At 44.2% G+C, this 21,682-nt stretch overlaps 1 protein-coding gene across 1 annotated transcript; it reads left to right on the forward strand.

Moving 5' to 3' along the window:
* Nucleotides 1-6,487: 6,487 nt before the first annotated feature.
* Nucleotides 6,488-19,565, forward strand: LOC133746829 (beclin-1-like). The gene is made up of 3 exons (XM_062175080.1): nucleotides 6,488-6,632; nucleotides 10,125-10,704; nucleotides 19,394-19,565. Exons 1-3 carry the CDS (start codon nucleotides 6,488-6,490, stop codon nucleotides 19,563-19,565), a joined length of 897 nt encoding a protein of 298 aa, XP_062031064.1.
* The last annotated feature ends 2,117 nt before the right edge of the window (nucleotides 19,566-21,682 follow it).

Here is a 21,682-nt window from a genome sequence, read left to right on the forward strand (position 1 = left end):
TCCACTGCAAACATTTACAGAATTTGCGGGGAAAGAAGCCCAGGGGGTGTCTCTAGAGTATGAGGTTATGTGGACTTGTTCTAGATTCCCTGTCACTTCTGCCCAGGTCTTTCCAAAGGCAGCATTCTCGGGACTCGCCAAATCCCACTTACCCATCAGCACTTACCTGATGAAGCAGGCCTTGGACAGCGATTTCCTTTGCTTAGTGCTGCAGGGGGGACACCAGACAGAAAAGTATGAGACCCTTCTTGCTCCATCTTATAAAGGCAGGGCAGAGCAGGAAGCAGCCCTTCCCTCACACTCGGCTCCCAGACATGAAAATAGGCTGTAAATTGTTCATGGTGCAAGAAATTGAGAGCCTAAATTACATGACAAGAGGAAGGAGAGAGACATGAGCAACACTGTATTTCCTCTACAACCCCACTATAAGCAGAATAAGTCCAGGGGGATACGCCTTGAAAAATCATGGTGATCTGCTTGATTCTTAAGCAAAGAAGCCTTTAAACAATAAAATGCCCTGCAGACCTGGCTAGGCACGGATGGACTCCTTACAGCCCCACAGGCACAGCCACTCATCCCAAGGGACAGATTGTCCAGGGCTGGGGTGACCACCTGCCCGCTTCAATGTGTCTCTCTCATAATCAATATGGCCCTGAGATAGTTGGCCAATAGGCCCTGGGGAAAATCGTCCTTGGACATCCCTGCCAGTGATTTCTGACAAAGATGTGTTCAAAAACACCTGGAAATCCTGCTTTGGCCTCACTGCCTCCTACCTGAATTTCCCACACAGGAGAAACCCCAATGAAAGAGAAATCACACTGCATATTTTAGAAAAAGCATAAGGCTTCTCATCTCCTGGAGGCAAGACTGTGCAGCTCACTGACATGCTAAATGGTCCTTCTCCACGTCACAGGCATGTTGGCTAAATGCTGTGTTTTATGATACTATCCCCGTCCTCCAAGTCCCACCATTCTCTCATGGGAGTACGTACAAATTCCCCTGTTCACAGTGTTATTCTGATCCCTTCCATTTTTTTAAAACATTTGATTTAAGCATAAATAATTACCCTGCTGGCAAGGTACAGATTTGGCCCATGGCCTATGGTCATTAGAAAACTAAAGCCCTGAGCTCAGCCTTTATTTTTTTTTTTTAAGAGATTTTATACTCAGTGAGCCCCCTAAAGCATCTTGATCAGAATCACTACAGCTCCTTTTCCATGCCTGAGAGGATTTTAAAATGTAGTTTTCTTCTGTCTAAGTAAGTTCTATGTGTGGAAGGAGTGAGTGATAGAGCTAGAAGGGGTCATAAAATCCATCTCAGTCGCTGAGGTTACAGATGGGGCAATAAAAGCCCAGAGAGGTTAAGTGATTTGCTTGGGATCACAGAGCTGATTTAGTCTCAGAGTTAGAACCCAGAACCATTCCATTTGTAGCAGCCTTCCCCATTGGGTATTGGTAATAGCCCAGTCAAGTCTTGATTTTTTTTTAATGGGCAACTTCATCAACCTTCTGTGAGGAAAAGATGCACACCCATAAAAGGAATAATGTACAGTTTTCAATGGGCATACTTAACCCACTGAAAAATGCATTTCCTACTATTAGTCTTCTGTAAAAACTGGATATGATGCATCCTCAGTGATTGGCCATTGGATCAGATAGGTTCCTCCCCTGCCTTCACTTTGCAGCTCTTTGAGAGCCCAGTTGAAATTAGCACATTCTTGTGAGAGGCCACTGAGTTCTCCAGTTCATTGTCATTTTTTGTTCTGATTCATGATAGACACCTAACAATGTCTGAGGATTTTTTAAAATTTGTTTTATATTTGGTTGCTTGGCTTTTGTGTGTTTGCTTGAGATGATGAACTCAGCCTTTGATTATTTTGAAGTCCAATCTGAGAGCCTCTGGAGGAAACTTTCTGGGCTAGGTCTTCTTTTCCAGGGCTTTCTAACATGCTTCACTCTCACCTGTATTTTCTAGCTCTCCTCATTTGTGAAAATCCTCAAAACTCATCAAATGGGACCATCCATTTTTCTGTCTCTATTCTAAGTTCCTAAGGGACCAAAGAATCAATGGGAAAATATTCCTAGGCCACAAGGAACTCACACTATGATCTAAGAATATAGCCATACATTCACCATATGTCTCCTCATCAGTAACTTAGAAAAAGACAGGAGCCTGTCTCCCCAGCCAAGAAGACATAGTGTATATTGGGCAAGGCCACCTTGATCACTCTAATGCCATCTTCTCATGAGGGAGAACAGCCTGGAAAATGCAGGGCATGGATGTTCCTATAGGCTGGGCATCTATGTCCAAGGCTCTTACATCCTCTTAATTGGTGATGATACCTAGGAGATAGTAATTAAAAACATTCACTCCAGGGAATGAGTGTTTTGAGATTTGGATACTTACAGATGAGGTCCATTCCATTTTAAGAACATTCACTAGTGCTTGAAGCAATAATTACAGTGGAGAAAATGGTTCCATTTGGTTTGAAAATTGAAGCCAGTTAGTAATAATATTCCACCAGTCCCCTTTCCTGAAGGATCCCAAAGCACTTTATGAAAAGCAATGACTGAAGCCTTGTTGTACTCCCCTAAAGAGACCTTGTCCCAAAGCCACCTGGCAAACCCCTACCCCATCCTTGCCAGGAGATCGTGCCAGACAAGTGGAAAAGAGGACTGGCCCCTCATTCATTGTTATCCTCCCACACAAACGTGCACCCTAGTGAGTCCTGAGGTCCTTGCTTGAGGATAACTGTGAGACAAGGGGGAACACCAAAAAATCCCAACTCCTTGGCCTGATTTTGTTCTTCACTCTCTCCTAGAGAACTATCTACTCAAGCAGTTAAGGGGTCTGCAGTGCATTTCAGTTCCCTAGTCACGTCAACAGCACACAGAATTCACTGGCTTCTGAAAACATGTACGTGTCAAGAAGACGATGCCTTTATTGTACAGCTCTCTCAACTTCACAGGTAGCAGAGCTACAGTGGAGAGTGTGCATCTCTTGGTATATTTGTTTGCTAAACGATAACATAGTTATTAGAGAGGGTGGTTGCAGATTAACGAGAGCAGTCTCAGAGAATTCAGAGTGCTATGTTGTCATTTTACAAAGTCTAAATATTTTTCCAGATGATGAAGTGAAGCGAATCTAGGCTGCTTTTCTTCAAGGTCATATCTTTAAGGAAATTTTTAAGAACTTATTTGGAGAGCAATGGCATCTCTGCGTAGGTGAACAAGGAAAAAGCTCGTTTCTTTGCTGGTCACTTCTCATAAGATGTTCAAACACATGGCTTATGACTGTTAAGCTAAACTTCAATGCGGCCTTACAAACAACAAGGGTAGTGTATTTAAAACTATGTTGTACAGCTTGGAAACTTATTCTAAGATCTTAATTCAGAGTTTTTCTGAGGTGTTGAACTTTGCCATTAGCAAAAAGTATTTTTAGAAAAAAATCCATTGACTGTTTATGAAGCACTGATTTTGCCATATTTTGAGTCTCTGGTTTTTCCACCACATCTGCACACAGTAGTTATAGTCGTGGGTTTTTGTTTTTTTTTTTTAATTCCTTTTATTTCCATTAAGAATGAATTTGTAAACGGATATTCAAAAAGACAGTTGGTTTTGACAACCTGGTAAGTGGATTGTGAAAAATTTCTATTTTAATAAAGGAAGTAGGAGGATTGTTGTGGTTGTTGTTGCTTTAAATATTACCTGAGAGTCTTTCCCCTCCCGATACATACTTTTGTTTTAATTTTAGCAAAAGCCAATATTTAACTCAGCATCGTTATGAAATTATTAGTTAATGTACTTTTTCTCCTCTTCTGTCAGTCCGTGATGTGAAAGACTGAATATACTTTCACAGTGACCACCATCCAGTTACTGACTTACAAAAGCCAGGTCTGGCAAATTGTTGTAAGTGACTCTGAATTACCAGGTTCTCTTGCCTTGTGACACACCAGATGTTTGGGGATATCCTGTGTATGTGGTCCCAAGCATCAGTTTGATCTTTGTGATGGAAAAAGAGAGCAGAGTGTGTACGTGTGTGTATGTATATGTGTGTGTGCATGTGTGTGTGTGTGTGTGTGGTGGGGGAGGGACATTCCACAGAAAAAGTCATTTAAGAGGCATTCTATTAGGCAGTGTTTAATTGCTTCCTGCCTAATGTGTACATAGTAATCTGTCTGATTATTGGTTGTTATTTGTTCAGAATTTATTGTATCTTGTTGCTATGTATGCAACTGAGTGTATGTTAAAGTTTAGACTTCAGTATGTTATCTGCACAATTTTGTGTGCTTTAAACCTCTGTAAATATATAGATGAATCATGTATAGTGTGGTGAATGTGACCTCCAATCTTGAAACAATAATTTTTCATAGTATGTACATTTGGAAACTATTTGAACATTTTAAATGGACATTGTAAATGGCCAGTACTCTCAGTCAAAAACAGCCCCGGTGAAACACATGCCTCTTCAACCTACCGATTTATAAGAAGAGGCCAAGAGGGTTAACAAGAATTCAGATAATTTTTCTAATGGCAAGTATTTTTGATAATTTCCTACCTGCCTAATTGTATTTTTAAGAAATATTGTCAACAGAAGAAATCTTAACTATCAGAGGGAATGACTTTGTTTCATAAGCATTAAAAATACTTTCTATCTCGCCTGATATTGTGGAAATCTAGGTGAAAGATGAAGAAGTCAAAAACATTTTTGATTCTGCTTAAGATTTTTTTGCTGTTTCAAGGACAGCTTCCAAGCCTTTTGTCTTCAGTGTAAGGAGTTGTCAATTAAATAATAAACTAATAGTATTTTTCAGTGCTTGGCTTGCCCAATGCTTATGCTGGTGTCTCAAAGAAGACACAAACAATTTTTCAACCTGAGCTGTTAAAACTCTTCTTGAAACTTGAGAAGGGTCTTTAATGGAGGCATTGTTTTGATGATTATCAGCAAAGTCTGACCAGCTGACTCTTGAGTAATCAATAGAATTTGGGTTGTTTCTTTTTTGTGATTGACTATTGCCAAGTATTGAAAATACAGCATCAGGTTGCCATGGCAAGTACACTCACCAAGTTGTACCCAGCAGCTAGGCCTTCATGATCTTACTTCTTCCCCCACTGCATGCAAGTATCAATGTCTTTAGTGTATTTCTGCATGTGCTGTCCTATCTAGAGTTCTCTGTCCCTTCTATTTCCAAACCTACAGAGCTCCTCCTACCCCCACTCCCTCTGGCTGAGATTTAAGATTTTTTTTTCTGTGTTTGAAAACACTACATAGAGATTCCTTCCATCTGAAGAACCTGCACAAAGGTTCTCCTGAATTCCCAAGGATGGGAAATGCACTGCTTTGGGCCATGTATTTGTCTTATGTTGATTTCCAAATTCTTTTACACACACATACACACACACACGCACGCGCGCAAACTCACCTCTTTACCAGCATGTTTGTGGTCAGCTTTCCTGACAGCCTCAGAGGGCTGTTTTGTTGTCCTGGCTCAATATGCTGTTTTTCCTATGTCAATTGTCATCTTTCTAAGCAAACCATTACTTTCTTTTCCCAAATTTGTCTTTAAATAAAAGTTTACCTTCGCTTTCAAACCAAACAGATGGCCTTGCTCTTTAATATCCCATGTCCGCTGGGGGAGGTCTTAGGGGAGGGACAGAGTGGGGCAGAGGGTAAGAGGAGGTCTTTCACATTCTACCTGCTAAATAGGAATAATGCCTCTATTGGATGTGTAGCTCTTTGAATAAGGAATCCAAGCAATACACAGTATTTCCATCTGCCAGCAAGAAATAATTTCTTCTCCATAGTGAAAACAAATCATCTTAGGGAATTAGGCAACTTTAAACCAAGAGGTTCTTATCAGTTTAGAGTGACTACTAAGCAGGAGAAAACCAAACTTCCACAGAAATGCTCTTGCCCAGCATTATCATAATGCCAAGTAAATTGATCTTTGCAACAAGTTTCTGACTGTGAAAATGCATGTCCTCCTCAGGTAGCATAGGACATTCTCACTTCTGCATAACACTCCTTGTAGAGGCCTGTCCTAGCAAGCATTGAATTATTTTGCCAGAGACTGGTGTTAGATACTGACTAGAGGAAGTGGGGTACCAGGCATATATTAGAATAGGTCAGATGCTGTAAGTCAAAAGCAAATGCCTATTCTGTTGGTCATCATCACCCCAGCCTATTTCACAGCTCTAGGCATAAATACCTGTTAAATGAGTGATATGCTGATGGCCACCAGACATGGTAGATAGGTCACATAGAATTGATCAATTTCTCCATAAAGAATGGACTTGAAAGTTCTTCTGGCTTGCCTGCCAGCCTGGCGCTCCCTCAGATGCCTCAGATGAAGCTCAGTTTGTCTCCCTGGGATATTTTGAAAATGTTTCTTCAGCACTTGCAAAAAGTTCCACCACCCAACACACACTAGCTCCAGAATACCTTGGGATCTATCCCCAGAAGAAATCAAGGGGCCTAGGGAAGAAACATGCCCTTTCTTATGGTGCAGGTGCAAGTCCACACATCCAGCAGCTGTCTGAGTGTTACAACATCTTACCCAGCAATTGGGAACCTCGGGGATTGGCATGAGCATTGCCCATCCCAGCTGTACCCTCTGAGTATGCAGAAAATCTGTAAAGGTCTTGCCTCGGTGTCCAGTTAGGTCACTTCTGCACATACTATTTTCCTCATCAAGCTGTGATAACTGCAATCTCCTAAGTGACTGTAAAACACTTTCACAAGCACAATCCTATTTGAGCTTGACAAACAGCCCTGTGAGGTGATCAGGACCAGAACTTTTATCTCTGTTTTACAAATAAAGAGGGTGGGGCTCAGCAAACTGAAAACTAGGGTCCAAGACTGCTGACTTTCCAGCATGCCATGTGTCATTGAGAAAAGATGCTCTCTCTCTCTCTCTCTGAAACAGAGCCTTCAAAGACAGAAATGCAGGGGACGTTCACAGCCTCACGGACAATGGTCACAAAGGAAGCCAAGCAGACAGCGAAGCACTCAGACCCTTTTTCACTAGGCCTGGACTAAAGCTTAGGTTTAGGTATTCTGACTGCAAGCAAGACACTTCTCTTCAAACCTACACATGATGGCGTCCACAGAATGTATAAGCTTTTTTTCTGGCTTTTACACTTCATGACTTTAAAATATGCATGTTGAATGCCTATCAGGGATACATAGGGAATTCTCAAAACGCTTCTACTCAGTTGATACGTTTGGTGCTATGTGGTTCTTTGTGGGGCATATAGGTTGTAGAAGACAAGAAAGAGGTGATACTGAGTCTATTGTAGAGAAAAACAGGGAGAAATCTGTGATCAGCATCACTTCCCACTAGTCCCCTGCCCCTCCCAAAAGAATACTTCATGGTGGAAAGATTAAAATCTGTCTTTGGCCTCACCTGATCCCAGCCTCTCCCAGAAAACAATTTCACCTATTCAGTCCCCTGATCCTTGGCTGTTCGGGCCACTGTGGAATCAGAGTGGATGTGGTCCGGAATATCCCTTGGACCTTCCCCATCATCCAACTTGGCACCAGCACCACCCACCAGCTGTTCTCTTAGATCTTGCCTCTAAGATCGCTTCCCTGGAGTGTCCTGGAAAGGGTCAAGGCATTGCACAACTCCAGGGGGCACTATTATTAAGTGTGGAATGTGCTCCATTAGCCATTTCCCAGAACCCAGGCATGAAGCAGGCAGGCCTCTTGCCAGGCAGCAAGCTGCAATGGCATCTCCTTTGGGGTGGAAGGGAAGATGAGAGACTGGCATGGAATACGCAAGGAGGGCCCCTCTTTATGTGGATGTTTATCAGCCCACAGTGGAGCTTGCTTTGAGGCACAACATTTAGGCATACATCTGACTCTTCCAAGCTTGGGCCAACTTGAACTCCAGTGTGGACCTTGCTTGGGCCATTTGGCTTGACTGGAACCCAGTGCCAGGCATTGTTCTTCCTCAGCCCTCAGCAGCCTGTGAAGTCAGGACAGCATCATTCTCTCACAAGCATGCAGTACATTTCCTCGGGTCCCAGGAGGCCTGATACGCACAACTGTTTTCCTCCCCCATAGTTATATTTTCCTTGGTTGAAAAAGTTTTGTTTTGGAAGTTGCTACCCTGTCGAGGTAATGAGTCAGTTTGGGAGGTCGGTGCAAAAGGGAAAATGCACATCATTGGCAGAGGCCAGAGGATGGGGGTGAGAGGAGATGGGAGATTCCGGGTGGAAAAGAGAGGTCCACACCCTCTGCACCCTCTTGCCCTTTCAGGAAGTACACAGCCCCTCCTTACCCACTGAGGGCTTCTTCACTGGGGCCAGCAGCCAGGACCAACTGCTGTCTTCAGGCTTGTTCCGGGGAGTGGATAGGTAGGCAGGAGTGGAGCTAACATTCACGGGTCACCCCTTGAGTGCCATTTGATCTTCTGTTTTCTATGCTTTCCGAAAGTCAGAAGCATTGTTAGCCACAGTTTACAGATTGGGAAACCGAGGCTTCAGGAAAAGGAATTTGCATGCCCAGTGCCACACAGCAGCAAGTGGCAGAGCTTAGACTGGAATTCAAGTCCAATGTCCAAGTCCAATGTCCATTCTACCACGTGCTCTCTCTACAAGATTCATTCCTGCCCAGAGAAACTGAGCCAAAAGCCTTGGGGAGGACTGAGAAGGCTCAGCTGGAGGGACAATTGAAATGGTCTGACTCTGGGCACAGGAAGTACTGCTTGTAGAGAGAGAAGAAGTCTAGGGATTCAGACCTCCCCTATCTTAACCTTCCCCCATCTGTTCCTCAATTCTTCCACCCCATACATGTTTGTCACATGGAGAGAAAAGTCACAGCAATACAAAACACACACAAACACACACAGATCTCTCCCCCACACACACATACAACACAAACACATACGTCCACACAAGCACAGAGGCATACACATCTGGAGGTAAATCTCAGGATTCAAGGGTTGGCCTCAAGCCAGCTCTGAGCCCGGAGTGGCCCACTGAGGAGCCCTGGTCTGCCTCACTTTGGGAGGTCAAATCCATGAAAGAGCCCTGGTCGTTTAAAACAGAGAAAGGGAGAAAGAAAGAACACCAGCACCTCTCATGATGGGAGGTCAGAGCGAATGAAACCAGGAGCAGGGGTGTGGGGGTAGGGTGAGAGCGTGGGGGTGGGGAGCCTGGTGCTGGCAGCTGAATTCCTACCCTGGCCCGGCTCCAAAAGATTAAAATAGAGCTCTTAGAGTGTCCCCTCCACAGACCAGCCTGCCAGGGGCCAGACAATACGTGGGTTTGTGCTCCAGCACAGGCCTCCAGAGAGGTGATGTTTTTACCCGGACAGCTAAAGGCACAGAGGCAGGTCTAAGCAGTTCCAAGGCTCCTTTGGCCCACAGAACAGGCCACAGCACAGGGAGAGCTGCGGCTGCTTGGTCGCATACAGATCTGTTCTTTTCTCTCCTCACCCCAGGGCAGGCTGCTGGACTCAACTTCTTCATTTTGTCTACCCCAAAACATCCAACTCGCAGGACTGGGTGGGACGAAGTCTTAGCAGATTCATTATACTTTAATTGGGGAGGGGAAAAAAAGGCTCAACATGCTGTAAACAGGCAGCTCGCGAGGAGGGACAGACAGGGCGTCCCTCGGGATCATCTCAAATACTCCGACGAGTACAAACACCTCATTTTCTCAACCCAAAGAACACAGCTTCCCCAGAAGGAAGCTCCACTGTCCCCTTGAGGTTACATCTGCTTCCTTGGAATTCTTGAGGATTTTCAGCAGCGTCTCCAGTCTGACATCTCAGACCACTTGCTAATACAGAGGGATGAAGGCTAGGACACATTGGCTCAGTACACAGGCTCTGGGGTTTGCCAGATGAGGGTTCTACTCTTGACTCTGCCACTTCAGAGCCTTTTGGACATGGACAAGTTACTTAACCTTTCTAGGACTTGGTTTCTTTGTATGTAACAGCACCTACTTATGGTTTTAAGTATTAAATGAAAAAAATATATTGAAAGTGAGCAAACCAGGTTGTTGTATCTCATCTACTGATGGGCTGGGAAGTAGCTAAAGGGTGATGGGAATTCTGGAAAACATTGTGCAGGGCAGATTGAGGCTATAGTTCCTCCTTGCAGTAGATTTAACCAGGGTGGCCGGCTCTGGGCCCTGAGGGGTCTAAGACATCCAGCAGCACCATGCAGGTGAGCTGTGTTTGCCAGCCCTGCAGCCAGTCTCTCAAACTGGACGGGAGCTCCAAGATCCTGGACCACGTCACCCTCCAGGAGCTTACCCAAGATGAAGAGGCTAACTTAGGAGAGGAACCACTTATTGAAACTCTCCAGGTTGGTGTCTCTTGGAGATTCATCCCACCATCCAGGACGATGGCTACAGAAAGTGCTAACAGCTTCACTCCGATTAGGGAAGCATCTGGTGGTGGTACCATAGAGAATCTCAGCCAAAGGCTGGAGGTCACTGGGGACCTTTCTGACATCAAGTCAGGCCAGACGTGTGTGTATCACCCCCTGTGTGAGGAATGCACAAATACTTTTTTAGACCAGCTGGACACTCAGCTCAATGTCACCAAACATGAATGTCAGAACCACAAATGCTGTTTGGAGATCTTAGAGCAAATGAATGAACAGCTACAGAAGGAGCTAAGGGAGTGGGCGTTAGAGGAAAGGCTGATCCAGGAGCTGGAAAATGTGGAAAAGAGAGTGATCAAACTAAGGTCTGGCACACATCCAGCAAATGCTAGCCAAAACCAAAAATTAGTCTGCCCTATAAGGTCCCCCATAACTAGTGCTATGGTTTGGATACTGTTTGAGGCAGTCCCCAAGGGTTCCTGGACTGGAAGCTTGATCCCCAGTGTAGTCATGTTGAGAGGTAATGTGGAACCTTTGAGGAGGGGCCTCATGAGCGGTGTTTGGTTCATTGGGTGCTACCCTTGGAAGGAATTTATATAGTTGACATGGGATCCTGGTTAGTACTTGTAAGAGGGAGGTTATTAAAAAAAATGGAATCCTGGCCCCTCCCAGATCCCTGGCTTCTTTCTCACATGCATTTCCACTGTGATGCCACCTGCCAGGATGTGATACGGCCAGGGTGAGCCCTTACCAGATTCAGCACCGTGCTTTCTGAACTTGGAGCCTCTAAAACTGAGTTCTTAATAGACCACTTTTTGTTATATATTACCCAGTCTTGAATATTTTGGTATACAAACAGAGAATAGATCAATACAATTATAGCAGAAGAATAATTCATCATCCACAGGGAACACTTTTGATAGTGGACTAGTCAATAACTGGATAAGCCCCTGGAACATGAGCTTACCAGGGACTGCTTGGAAAAACCAGGACATATAAGCCTCCTTTCTTGTAACCTGTTGAAAGTTCTCTGTTTAACATTATTTCAAGGTAATTCACCTTTTTTTTTTTTTTTTTTTTGACAGGCAGAGTGGACAGTGTGAGAGAGAGAGAGAGACAGAGAGAAAGGTCTTCCTTTGCCGTTGGTTCACCCTCCAATGGCCGCTGCAGCCAGCGTGCTGCGGCCGACGCATGCGCTGATCCAAAGCCAGGAGCCAAGTGCTTCTTCTGGTCTCCCATGTGGGTGCAGGGCCCAAGGACTTGGGCCATCCCCCACTGCACTCCCGGGTCACAGCAGAGAGCTGGCCTGGAAGAGGGGCAACCGAGACAGAATCCAGCACCCCGACCAGGACTAAAACCTGGGATGCTGGCACCGCAGGCAGAGGATTAGCCTATTGAGTCATGGCACCGGCCAGTAATTCACCTTTAAATGGCCCTAAAGTCTACTGCATAATATAAAGCCCATTGGAAGTTACAACCAACCCTCTATGGTATACCATGATATTCATATATGAAAATGTGGCTCTTTTTAGAAATTTTATTTATTTACTTGAGAGAGGCAAAGACAGAGTGAGGGGAAGAGAGAGAGGGAACACAAACTTCCATCCACTGGTTCATTCCCTAAGTGCCTGTAACAGCTGGGGTAGGGCCAGGCCAGAGTCAGGAGTTGGGAATTCAATTCAGGTCTCCCACATGGGTGGCAGAGACCCACTCATTTGAGCCATCACCTGCTGCCTCCCAGGGACCACATTAGTCAGAAGCTGAAATTAGGAGCCAGAAGCAGGATCACACCAAGGCACTCCAACATGAAATACAGACATCCTTCCTGGCATTCTGACTCTGAATTTATAATTTAACATATAATTTTATCATGTATTTAAAAATCATAACGCTGTAGGAAAGTGGTAGGAGCTAAGCTGGAGGGCTGAAAATTGAAAAAAAAACTATCATCTTAAATTTATTCCTTTAATTGTGTAAAGCAGCTATTATCCAATTTTAACGGAAAAATACCTCCTTCCAGCTCTCAGAATATTAATATTCCACAAAAGCAAAGTAAAAGAATCAAGAATAGTCCCCAGAGAGGTGAGGTTTAGAGAGTAACTTTTATAGTCTTGACATTTTCTTAAAGTTTTACCCATTCAGGTATGAAACTCAAGACATAAGATGTCCGACTATCCAGTGCCTAGAATTGAGAATGCTGGGCCTTCAGCTTTCAATCCAGGACAACCCCATCAAATGAGTTGATTTTTTACTGACAGAACTCAGCTAAAAAGTAGCAAAGGGCAAGGGCCTGCGTTGTTGTATAGCAGGTAAGCCTGTGATGCCAGCATCGCATATGGACGCTGGTTCAAGTCCCAGCTGCTCCTCTTCCAATCCAGCTCCCTGCTGATGTGCCTAAGAAAAGCAGCAGAAGATGATCCAAGTCCTTGGGCTCCTGCACCCATATGGGAAACCAGAAAGAAGCTCCCAACTTCTGACTTCGGTGTGGCCCAGCCCTAGCCGTTGTGGCCATTTGGGGAGCGAACCAGCAGATAGAAGATCTCCCTCTGTGTCTATCTCTCTCTCCCTCTCTCTCTGTAACTGTGCCTTTCAGATAAATAAAATTAACCTTTAAAAAATTATCAAAGGGCTCCATATCACAAGACAAAGAGCCTCTATCTGAAATAATCTTTTGTAATCTTTGGCCCCATTACCAAGACCTACAGCTCTCCAAAAGAAAGCAATTCTGGTCAACCAGGTAGCATGGGAGTCCGCACATGTAGAAAATCCTTAGGCAGGTTTTTTGTACGTGGCTATTTGGAACACATGTTTTAAAAAAGTATTTATTTTATTTGAGAAGGAGAGACAGACAGAGATAGATCCCAACTGCTGGTTCATTCCCCAAACACCTACAATAGTCAGGACCAGGCCAGGCCAAAGCCAACATCCAGGAATTCAATCCACGTCTCCCATGTGGGTGGCAGGGACCCAAGTACTAAAGCCATCACCTATTGCTTCCCATGGTGTGAATTAGCAGGAATCTGAAATCGGGACTAGAGCCAGGACTCAAACCAAGGAGCTCTAATATGCGGGTGTCCAAAGAAGCATCTTAACTATTAGGCCAAATGCTTTCTCCAGAAATACATTATGATCTTAAGCCTCTGGTTCCTTCCATTCAACCTAACCAGTACCTCTGAAGTCCCAGAGTGCCACTGGAATTTGCACTCCTTCACCAAGGTCTTGGTGGCTTCTTTCTGACTTAATGTACCTGTTTCCTTATTTAAAAAGAACAGCATTTTCCTGTGAAGTGTTTTGTACACATTAAATAAGTTTAAAACACATGTGGAAAGCTGTAATATTTAATAACCTATAAGGTAAGGGGGCCGGCATTGTGGTTTAGTGGGTTAAACCACCGCCTGAGACAGCAGCATCCCATCTAGAGGACCGTTCGTGTCGGAGCTGCTCCGCTTCCAATCCAGCTCCCTGCTAGTGCCCCTGGGAAAGCAGTGAATGGTAGCCCAAGTGCTTGGGCCCTGCCATTGCAGCCATCTGGGAGTGAACCAGCAGATGGAAGGTCGCTCTCTGTCTCTTCCTCTTTCTAACTCTGCCTTTCAAATAAACAAATACATCTAAAATCAAAACACAAAAACTGTAAGGTAGGCACGACAATCATGCTTATTTTTCTTATGAGTTTATTAGTTCTAAGAAAATTTAGCCTATAGGTGCAGAAACCAGGAAATCCAGACCAAGGTCTTCTGACTTTAAAACCTATGCTCTCTACTGTACCACACTTCAGTATTGAAATCCATTTATTTCATTTAACATGATGTGATAATTAGATATGGCTAGTCTTTGCATCTCAACTGAGTAATTTTTTTTAAAAAAAAGATTTATTTATTTGAAAGGCAGAGTTACATAGAAGAAGAGGCAGAGGCAGAGAGAAGTCTTCCACCCACTGGTTCACTCTCCAATTGGCCACAATGGCCAGAACTGTGCTGATCCAAAGCCAGGAGTCAGGAGCCTCCTCTGGGTCTCCCACATGGATTCAGGGGCCCAAGGACATGGGGCATCTTCTACTGCTTTCCCAGGACACAGCAAAGAGCTGGATCGGAAGTGGAGCAGCCAGGACTCAAACTGGCACCCACATGGGATGCCAACACTGCAAGCGGCAGCTTCACCCACAGTGCTGGCCCTCTAAGTAATTTAAAACTCACACAGACACATGTATAAATACCCAATCTCAAACTGGGTCCCTATAAATTAAGCTCTCCCACACCCCCACCCAAACAATAAGCAGATGCATTTTCCTAGATTTTACCTTAGCCAAATTTTCACTTTGGGAAATTAGCCACTGCGTGAACAAAATAGAATAATGGCTTTTAAGCCCTTTAGGGTTGATTTAAAAGAGAGAAGACATTACATTGTTTATTGTACCATTAACCAGCATAAAAGAATGTAAAACATGCTCCTGAACAAAACCAAAAATCTCACTTAGGGAAATCTCTTCAAAAGAGATAAAAGCAGATAAGATAGTAGATAAAGATATTTGTACAACATGCTTATTGTAGGGTCACTGACAAAGCTAACTGGAAACAATCTGAATGCCCACCAGTAGAGGAAGACTTGAACACTCTATAGTACTAGAAGTCTTCAATGAGTTCATAGAAAATGCATATTTTTGAGAAAAGCTATGCATGAATTGTTTAATAACAAAATAGGCATATTTTTAATTCCATTTTTCCACAAACTTTTTTGGGCACACTTGTATACATATAGAAATAAACATGGAAAGAACTGTAAGTGGTTAACTTCAGAACTTGGACTAGGAAAGGGAAGGAGAGATTATTAACATTTCTACACAATTCTGAATTAGGTGACCCTTTTTTTTAAAAGCACATATTATTAATTTAAAACGATAACAAAGTGGATCAAGATGAAAATGAACTAGGCCCAGAATTTGGTCATGTCTGATTTGAGAAAAAGCAGAACAAAACAAACAAAAAACCCCACAGATCCCTCACCTTATGTCCCTGAGTTCACCCAAATAAACTCTCTTAACTGGCCCCAGGCACCAACATCCGTGTGGGACCTGTTCCCTCGTTACTTTCTCCATTGGCTTTCAAAATGGCTACCTCCACTGGATATGAAAGTCTGGTTGTGACCCATCCTCCCCACTCCCACTTCTCCTTCCACCCTCTTATCCCAAAAAAGCACTTTGGTTCCTGCTGTAAAGGCCAAGAACAAATGTTCTCCTCCTCCCCACTCGTTTCTCCATACACTCCAGATGTTGGGCTCTGGAAATGGGTAACTGTGGGAGGCATGGAATCTCCCTTTCTAAAGGTCCACACTGAGAGACACAGTTGAGGATGGTTTGGATTTCAGTGCAGTTAGAACAAGTTAGTTATGGGAAGTTTGTCATTTTTAGAGTGCTGATTGCATGCAGAGCCCAGTGAGAGGGAGGGGCAGGAAATTAGAAGCTCTGATGGCAGAGCAAACATCTATAGCTGAAATAATTGGGTGTTTGGAAGAAGCAATATTTAATCTATTGCTTGAGTAGACAATGTTAAGATTCTGTTTTTGGACTACATAAATCTAAAAGAGAAAGGTTATGCTACATGATGGAATCATGATTCAGGGTAATCTTGATCAACAGATGTCATCTAGTAGAGATTATAGATAGAAAAGTTCTATATTTTGTATATAAAAAAAAACAAGAACAAAATGGGAGAATCTTGGCTAGAGAAAGGATTGGAAAAAAAGGTTGATTTACCTATTACCCATTTTACTTATCAAGCTCAAAATTTTTTTTTTAAATTTACTTGAAAGGTAGAGTTATACATAGTGAGAGAGAGAGAGAGACAGAGACAGAGAAAGGTCTTCCTTCTGTTGGTTCACCCCCCAAATGGCTGCTGCAGCCAGCACACCACACTGATCCCAAGCCAGGAGCCAGGTGCTTCCTCCTGGTCTCCAATGTGGGTGCAGGGGCCCAAGCACTTGGGCCATCCTCCACTGCACTCCCGGGCCACAGCAGAGAGCTGGACTGGAAGAGGAGCAACCGGGACCGAATCTGGCACCCCAACCAGGACTAGAACCCGGTGTGCTGGCGCCACAGGCAGAGGATTAGCCAAGTGAGCCCCAGTGCAGGCCTATCAAGCTCAAATTAAGTAACAGTATAAGTAGCTGCTTTTACATCTATTATGGGCATTTGGCCTAACAGTTAAGATGATGGTTAGGATGTCCACATATCATATCAAAATACCTGGGTTCAAGACATGGCCACTCTCAATTCCAGCTTCCTGTTAATATGGACCCTGGGAAGCAACACATAATGACTCAAATATTGAGTCTCTACCAGCCTTGTAGGAGACCTGGATTGTGTTTCCAGCTCCTGGCTTCAGCCTTGCCCAGCCCTATCCGTTGTGTGTATTTAAGGAGTAAGCCAATGGATGGGAGCAATCTCTCTCTCTCTCTCTCTCTCTCTCATAATATTAATATACACTAATGTGGCCTTTAGGTATTTTAATAAAAATAAGTCCATTTATCTATTTATTCTTTCAATAGCAAACATTAATTGAATACCTATTGTATGCCAGGTACTATGTTTAGCTTAGGTTAACGAGCTCTAACAATCGCATAGCATTCTGTATTCATAGCTTGAGTCCTAGGTTCAGTCCAGAGTACCATGTTTTAATTTCATTGTTACCCTGTACGGGTAACAGAGGAATCAAAGAAACTGAGGATATTTCGCCACTTTAAGATAGACCTGCAGGAGCCAGCATTGTAGTATATTCCATATGGGTGCCAGTAGTTCGAGTCCTGGCTACTCCACTTCTGATCCACCTCCCAGATAATGTGCCTGGGAGGGCAGTGGAGGATAGCCCAAGTGCTTGGGCCCCTTCACCCACATGAGAGAACCTGATGAAGTTTCTGGCTACTGGCTCCTGGCTTCACCCTGGCCTATCCCTGGCCATTGCAGGCATCTGGGGAGTAAACCAGCAGATGGAAGATTTCGCTCTCTGACTTTCAAATAAATAAAAATAGATTTAAAAAAAAAAGAGAGCTGCAGTGAAATATCTGGAGAACTGCTGTGATAATTTTATGTAGAAACATTTGGTAGAATAGTGACTGTCCACTTAAAAATATGTCCAGAAATTCTTTGATACTCCTCCATCAAAAGATGGAGCCTAATTCCCGGTCCCTTGAATGTGGGTGGGACTTAGTGACACAGTTCGGTTGACTAGGTGATGTGTGACTTCTAAGAGTAGGTCATAAAAGGCATTATGGCTTCTTCCTGGTTCTCTCTCTTGGATTACTTTCTCTGCAGGAACCCAGTTGCTGTATCATGGGGATATTTGGGCAGTGCCATGGAGAGGCCTACCAGGTAAGTAACTGAGTCCTCTTGCCAACAACCAGCAATGAGCTGGGGTTTTCTGCAGACAGTCATGTGAGTGAGCCACTATGGAAGCAGATCATCCCCAGTCAATCCTCAGATGATTGCCACCCTGGCTGACATCTTGACTCAACTTGTTAAGATCCTGTAAGCCAAAACCATCCCGCTAAGCTACTCTTGAGTTCTTGACCCATAAAACTCAATATATGAGTGAGATAACAAATATTCGGTGTTTTGAAGGAAGCTGCAACATTTGGGGAGTAATTTTGTTATGCAGCCACAGATAAGTAGTAGAGTGACCAAAAGAAGAATCTAGTAAGAAGGTCAATTTAAAAATTCAAAATGATGGCAGTTGTCTAAGAATGAAGCTCAAACAGTAAGTTGCCCATGTTTAACCAGAAGCAGGACCACCACCTCTCAGAGATACTTTTAAGGGCATGTCTACCCTGGGTGCCTGTGGATGAGCTCAGAGCCCAGATTCATTTTGTCAATTCATTCTTCATATTCCAACCAGACACCATTGATTCCTTAACGTGCACACCTCTCTCTGATGAAGAAAGTAAGGCCACCTTTGTAGAAGGCAAAATGACCTGGGGATGATTTTCCCATGGATCTTATCTGGGTCCAAATTGGCTTGCTCCCACCAGAGAGAAGCCATTGCTTTGCTTCTGCAATGCCATCTCTGCCATGATTTAGAGAATTCACCAAATGGAAATTGAATGTGAGAGATCTTCTCCCTGAATTGCAGCAAGCACAGTCATCTCTTCAAAGCCCAAGATGTAGATATCAACATCCCTCCTGCTGCTCTTGATCATTCATACCATATCAAAGAGGTTACTTGGCTTTTGCAAATAGGATTCCCACAGCAGATCAATGTCAAATACTTGGTCTTTCATCAACCTGGAGCCTGGAGCTCTCCTTGTAGCCACCAGAATGTTGGACAGCACAGGCCATCCTAAACACCCACATACCCAGCTCACTGCCTAGCCTCTGCCAAGGGTAGAGCTCTTAATCTCATCATGCATGCAGTTCCTGGGAAGAGAGAGGAAAGGAGGAAACTGATGTGGAGCCCCAAAGAACAAACCCAAGGCAGGTGAAACATGCCCAGGACCTGAAGGATGCAATTAAGTCCAACTCACTGGGATCCAGAGTTTTCCTACCAAATTCCTGAGGAAGCCAAAGCGCATAATGTGGGACTTATTCAGAAACACACATCCCCGTGTTGTTGGCTGAGGTGAGGGCAATATGGAGGGGGTCCTAGGCAAGGGGTGCAGGTGCACAGAAATGAAAACAACAGACTAAAACAACAAACTTCTTGGCCTGTAAAGAACAGCCCCGTGTTTTGCTGGATTCCCTGGTCAGAGTGTGCGTGCATATATATGTGGGTTCTTGTGTGCGTATGCAGCTGGGGCTGGCAGTGGGGAGTGGGGGGTTTTCCAGGGAGACAGCAAGAACATGTCTGCATATTTTAAATGGCAATGGCAAAGAAAACCATCAGAGGTGCTCTCACATACACTTGGCACTACGTTTTGCCAGCTCCTACAATAACTTTGGAATCTCCCCCCTCCTAATTTCATAAATATTTTATATACATTTTTAAGTGGGGATATTTTTGCTCATTTGGGAAAAGCGTTCCTTTATGCAGTTGAGTCAGCCTAATTTGTACCTTACATGTTTCTCCACAGGTGGGAAACAGGAGCAGCAACAAATGCTGAATCGCGTGGTGGGGGCAAGATGGTTTGCGATAAGAAAGAGTTTGGGGAAAAGCAAGAGGAAGACAATTCTGTAATAAAGAAAATTTCATCACCGTCCCATTCTGGGTCTGTTCCACACCTTTCCAATGGAAAACCTGTTTAACCTGCTTTTAAAAAAAAAAAAAACTTGCAGCAATTGGAAGTTATGAGTAAGGGTTGTGTTGCTTTTCTGTTCAACCTCCACTCCTGCAGGACTGAACAATTCGATCTCTCTTTTCCAGCTTACCTGTGGCATGTGGGGCCTGCTTGAGTTGAATAAATGGCTGTTTATGGATGATAGCATCTGGTGTGCCCCTGATGAGATCACTATGTTATGCTAAATATTTCTACCTCCTCCTGGAGAAACCAAAGCAGCCAGCTCTCAAGACCACCGCTGCCCTGCGCAGACAGCCCAGCACCCAAGGTGGAATCAACCCCTTTGAAAGGGAGTTAGGCTCTGTGTCGACTTGTAGCACTCCACGAGGGCTCCAGGAGGGAAGCAAAGCATCCCACACTTGGCCTAATGATGCCAATATTCCCACTTCATACGGAGAATCTATTCATACAGGGCTCTGAACTCCTACATCCTGGCAAAGCTGTTCTCACAAAGCTGTTCTCTCTGATCCCCATTCTCCAGATAAACAAACTAAAGCTTACCCAACCCCTCAACTGAAGCAAATAAATGGAAGCCACAAGATGTGAGCTCAGGTGTTCCTGGTTCTTGAATTTAGGACTGTCCCACTATGGAGAAAGCAGGCTGCAGGAGTGAAGAGAGACAGAAATGCTACGTAATGCAGGTATTCAGCCTCAATGTGTCTCAGTTTCCCCAGCCACAAAGAGTGGGAGACCACTCCTCATAGGACCAAAGGAGTAAGCCAAAATCTTAGATACGATGTGCAGATTTATTAAACACTTCATGGCCAGCTTGCTGACAAAAGAATGAACCAAAGAATCAATTCATGAATAAACTAACATTTCTTCTGACTTAAGTTTTCCAAAGAGTTACCGTTGCTCTGCGAAGAAACTCCAAGGAGTCCCACTCCTAGCTCCCATGTCCCTGAGCAACAATGGAAGACTTGGAGCTTTAAGTCCACAGTTTCCTGTGTGAAGCACAGGCCAACATAGCTCCAAAAAGACATGTTTTTTCAATGTTCTCTCAGTCAACTATCCTAGGATGCACAGGAACATTGTGAAAAAAAAAAAAAAACGGATTCATTTCTTGCTAAGGTTGGAAAGGCATACCAAATATTTCAGTTCTCCAAGTTATCTACTCCCTCCAGCTGTTCAGGGTTTTCAGCTGGGTCTCAGAAACGGAGTTCGAGACACCCAGACAAGTAATTCTAACCAGCAGTGCCAGGAAAATATTAGCATTTTTAAAAATAAAGCAAAGACTCATTTATTTTTTCAATATCTGTGTATCTTTCTATAACATCTCTCACACCCGAGACCCCTGGACAATTCTGTCCTCACCTGATGAGGAGCAACAATTTCAGAGCCAAATCTGTTCACAGCTTGCTTAACTCAACCTTGCAAGGGCCACCCCAACCTCTTTTTCCCTCTTGCCGCTGGTTTGCAAGTGCTCACTCCTCTGTGGGATGAATGGGTTCTATTTCGAAGACGGTGGGGGCGTCCACCGTGATGACGCTGTTGTGGTGAGCAAAGCCTCCGGAGCGATCGAGCAGGAAACTCAACCCTGGGGCTGTCGACAGCCAGTTCTCCAGATGGGGCAGCCAAGGCCTGCTGCCTCCCGCCCTGAGAATCAGCCCAGGGGTCGCCAAAGGAGACCCCAGAGAGTCATAGGGTTAACCACCCAATCATAAACATTACCTCCTCCTTGGATCTTCAAAGGCTTGGGGAAAGAAAACAAACCACATAAATCTTTATCGGGGATCCTAACAACAGTCCCGGGAGGTGGCTCGGAGAAGAGCTGGGTGGTGACTCTGCACCGAGGGTAAAAAATTATTCCAGTTAGCAGCACCCGAGCCAGAATGGATGCCTTTTATTTTTCTTTGAGGCTCTTCCCCTCCACCCTTATTTCCTCCTTTCCTCCACTAAAATGACTTCTTTTTTGTTATTTGCCACCAGCCGGTCCATGGTGTGAATCCTTGGTTGTCTGCTGGCAGCATGGTTTCCCTAGCAGGTAATGTCCCGGGCAATTCGGTAGAAAGGGGAGAATGAAGAAAGGAGCCGCCCCGTGTGCCAAGCCCATTGCCGACCTTGACCAGGGAACTAACACACCTA

This window comes from Lepus europaeus, chromosome 18 (assembly GCF_033115175.1).
Source record: "Lepus europaeus isolate LE1 chromosome 18, mLepTim1.pri, whole genome shotgun sequence".
NCBI lineage: Eukaryota > Metazoa > Chordata > Mammalia > Lagomorpha > Leporidae > Lepus > Lepus europaeus.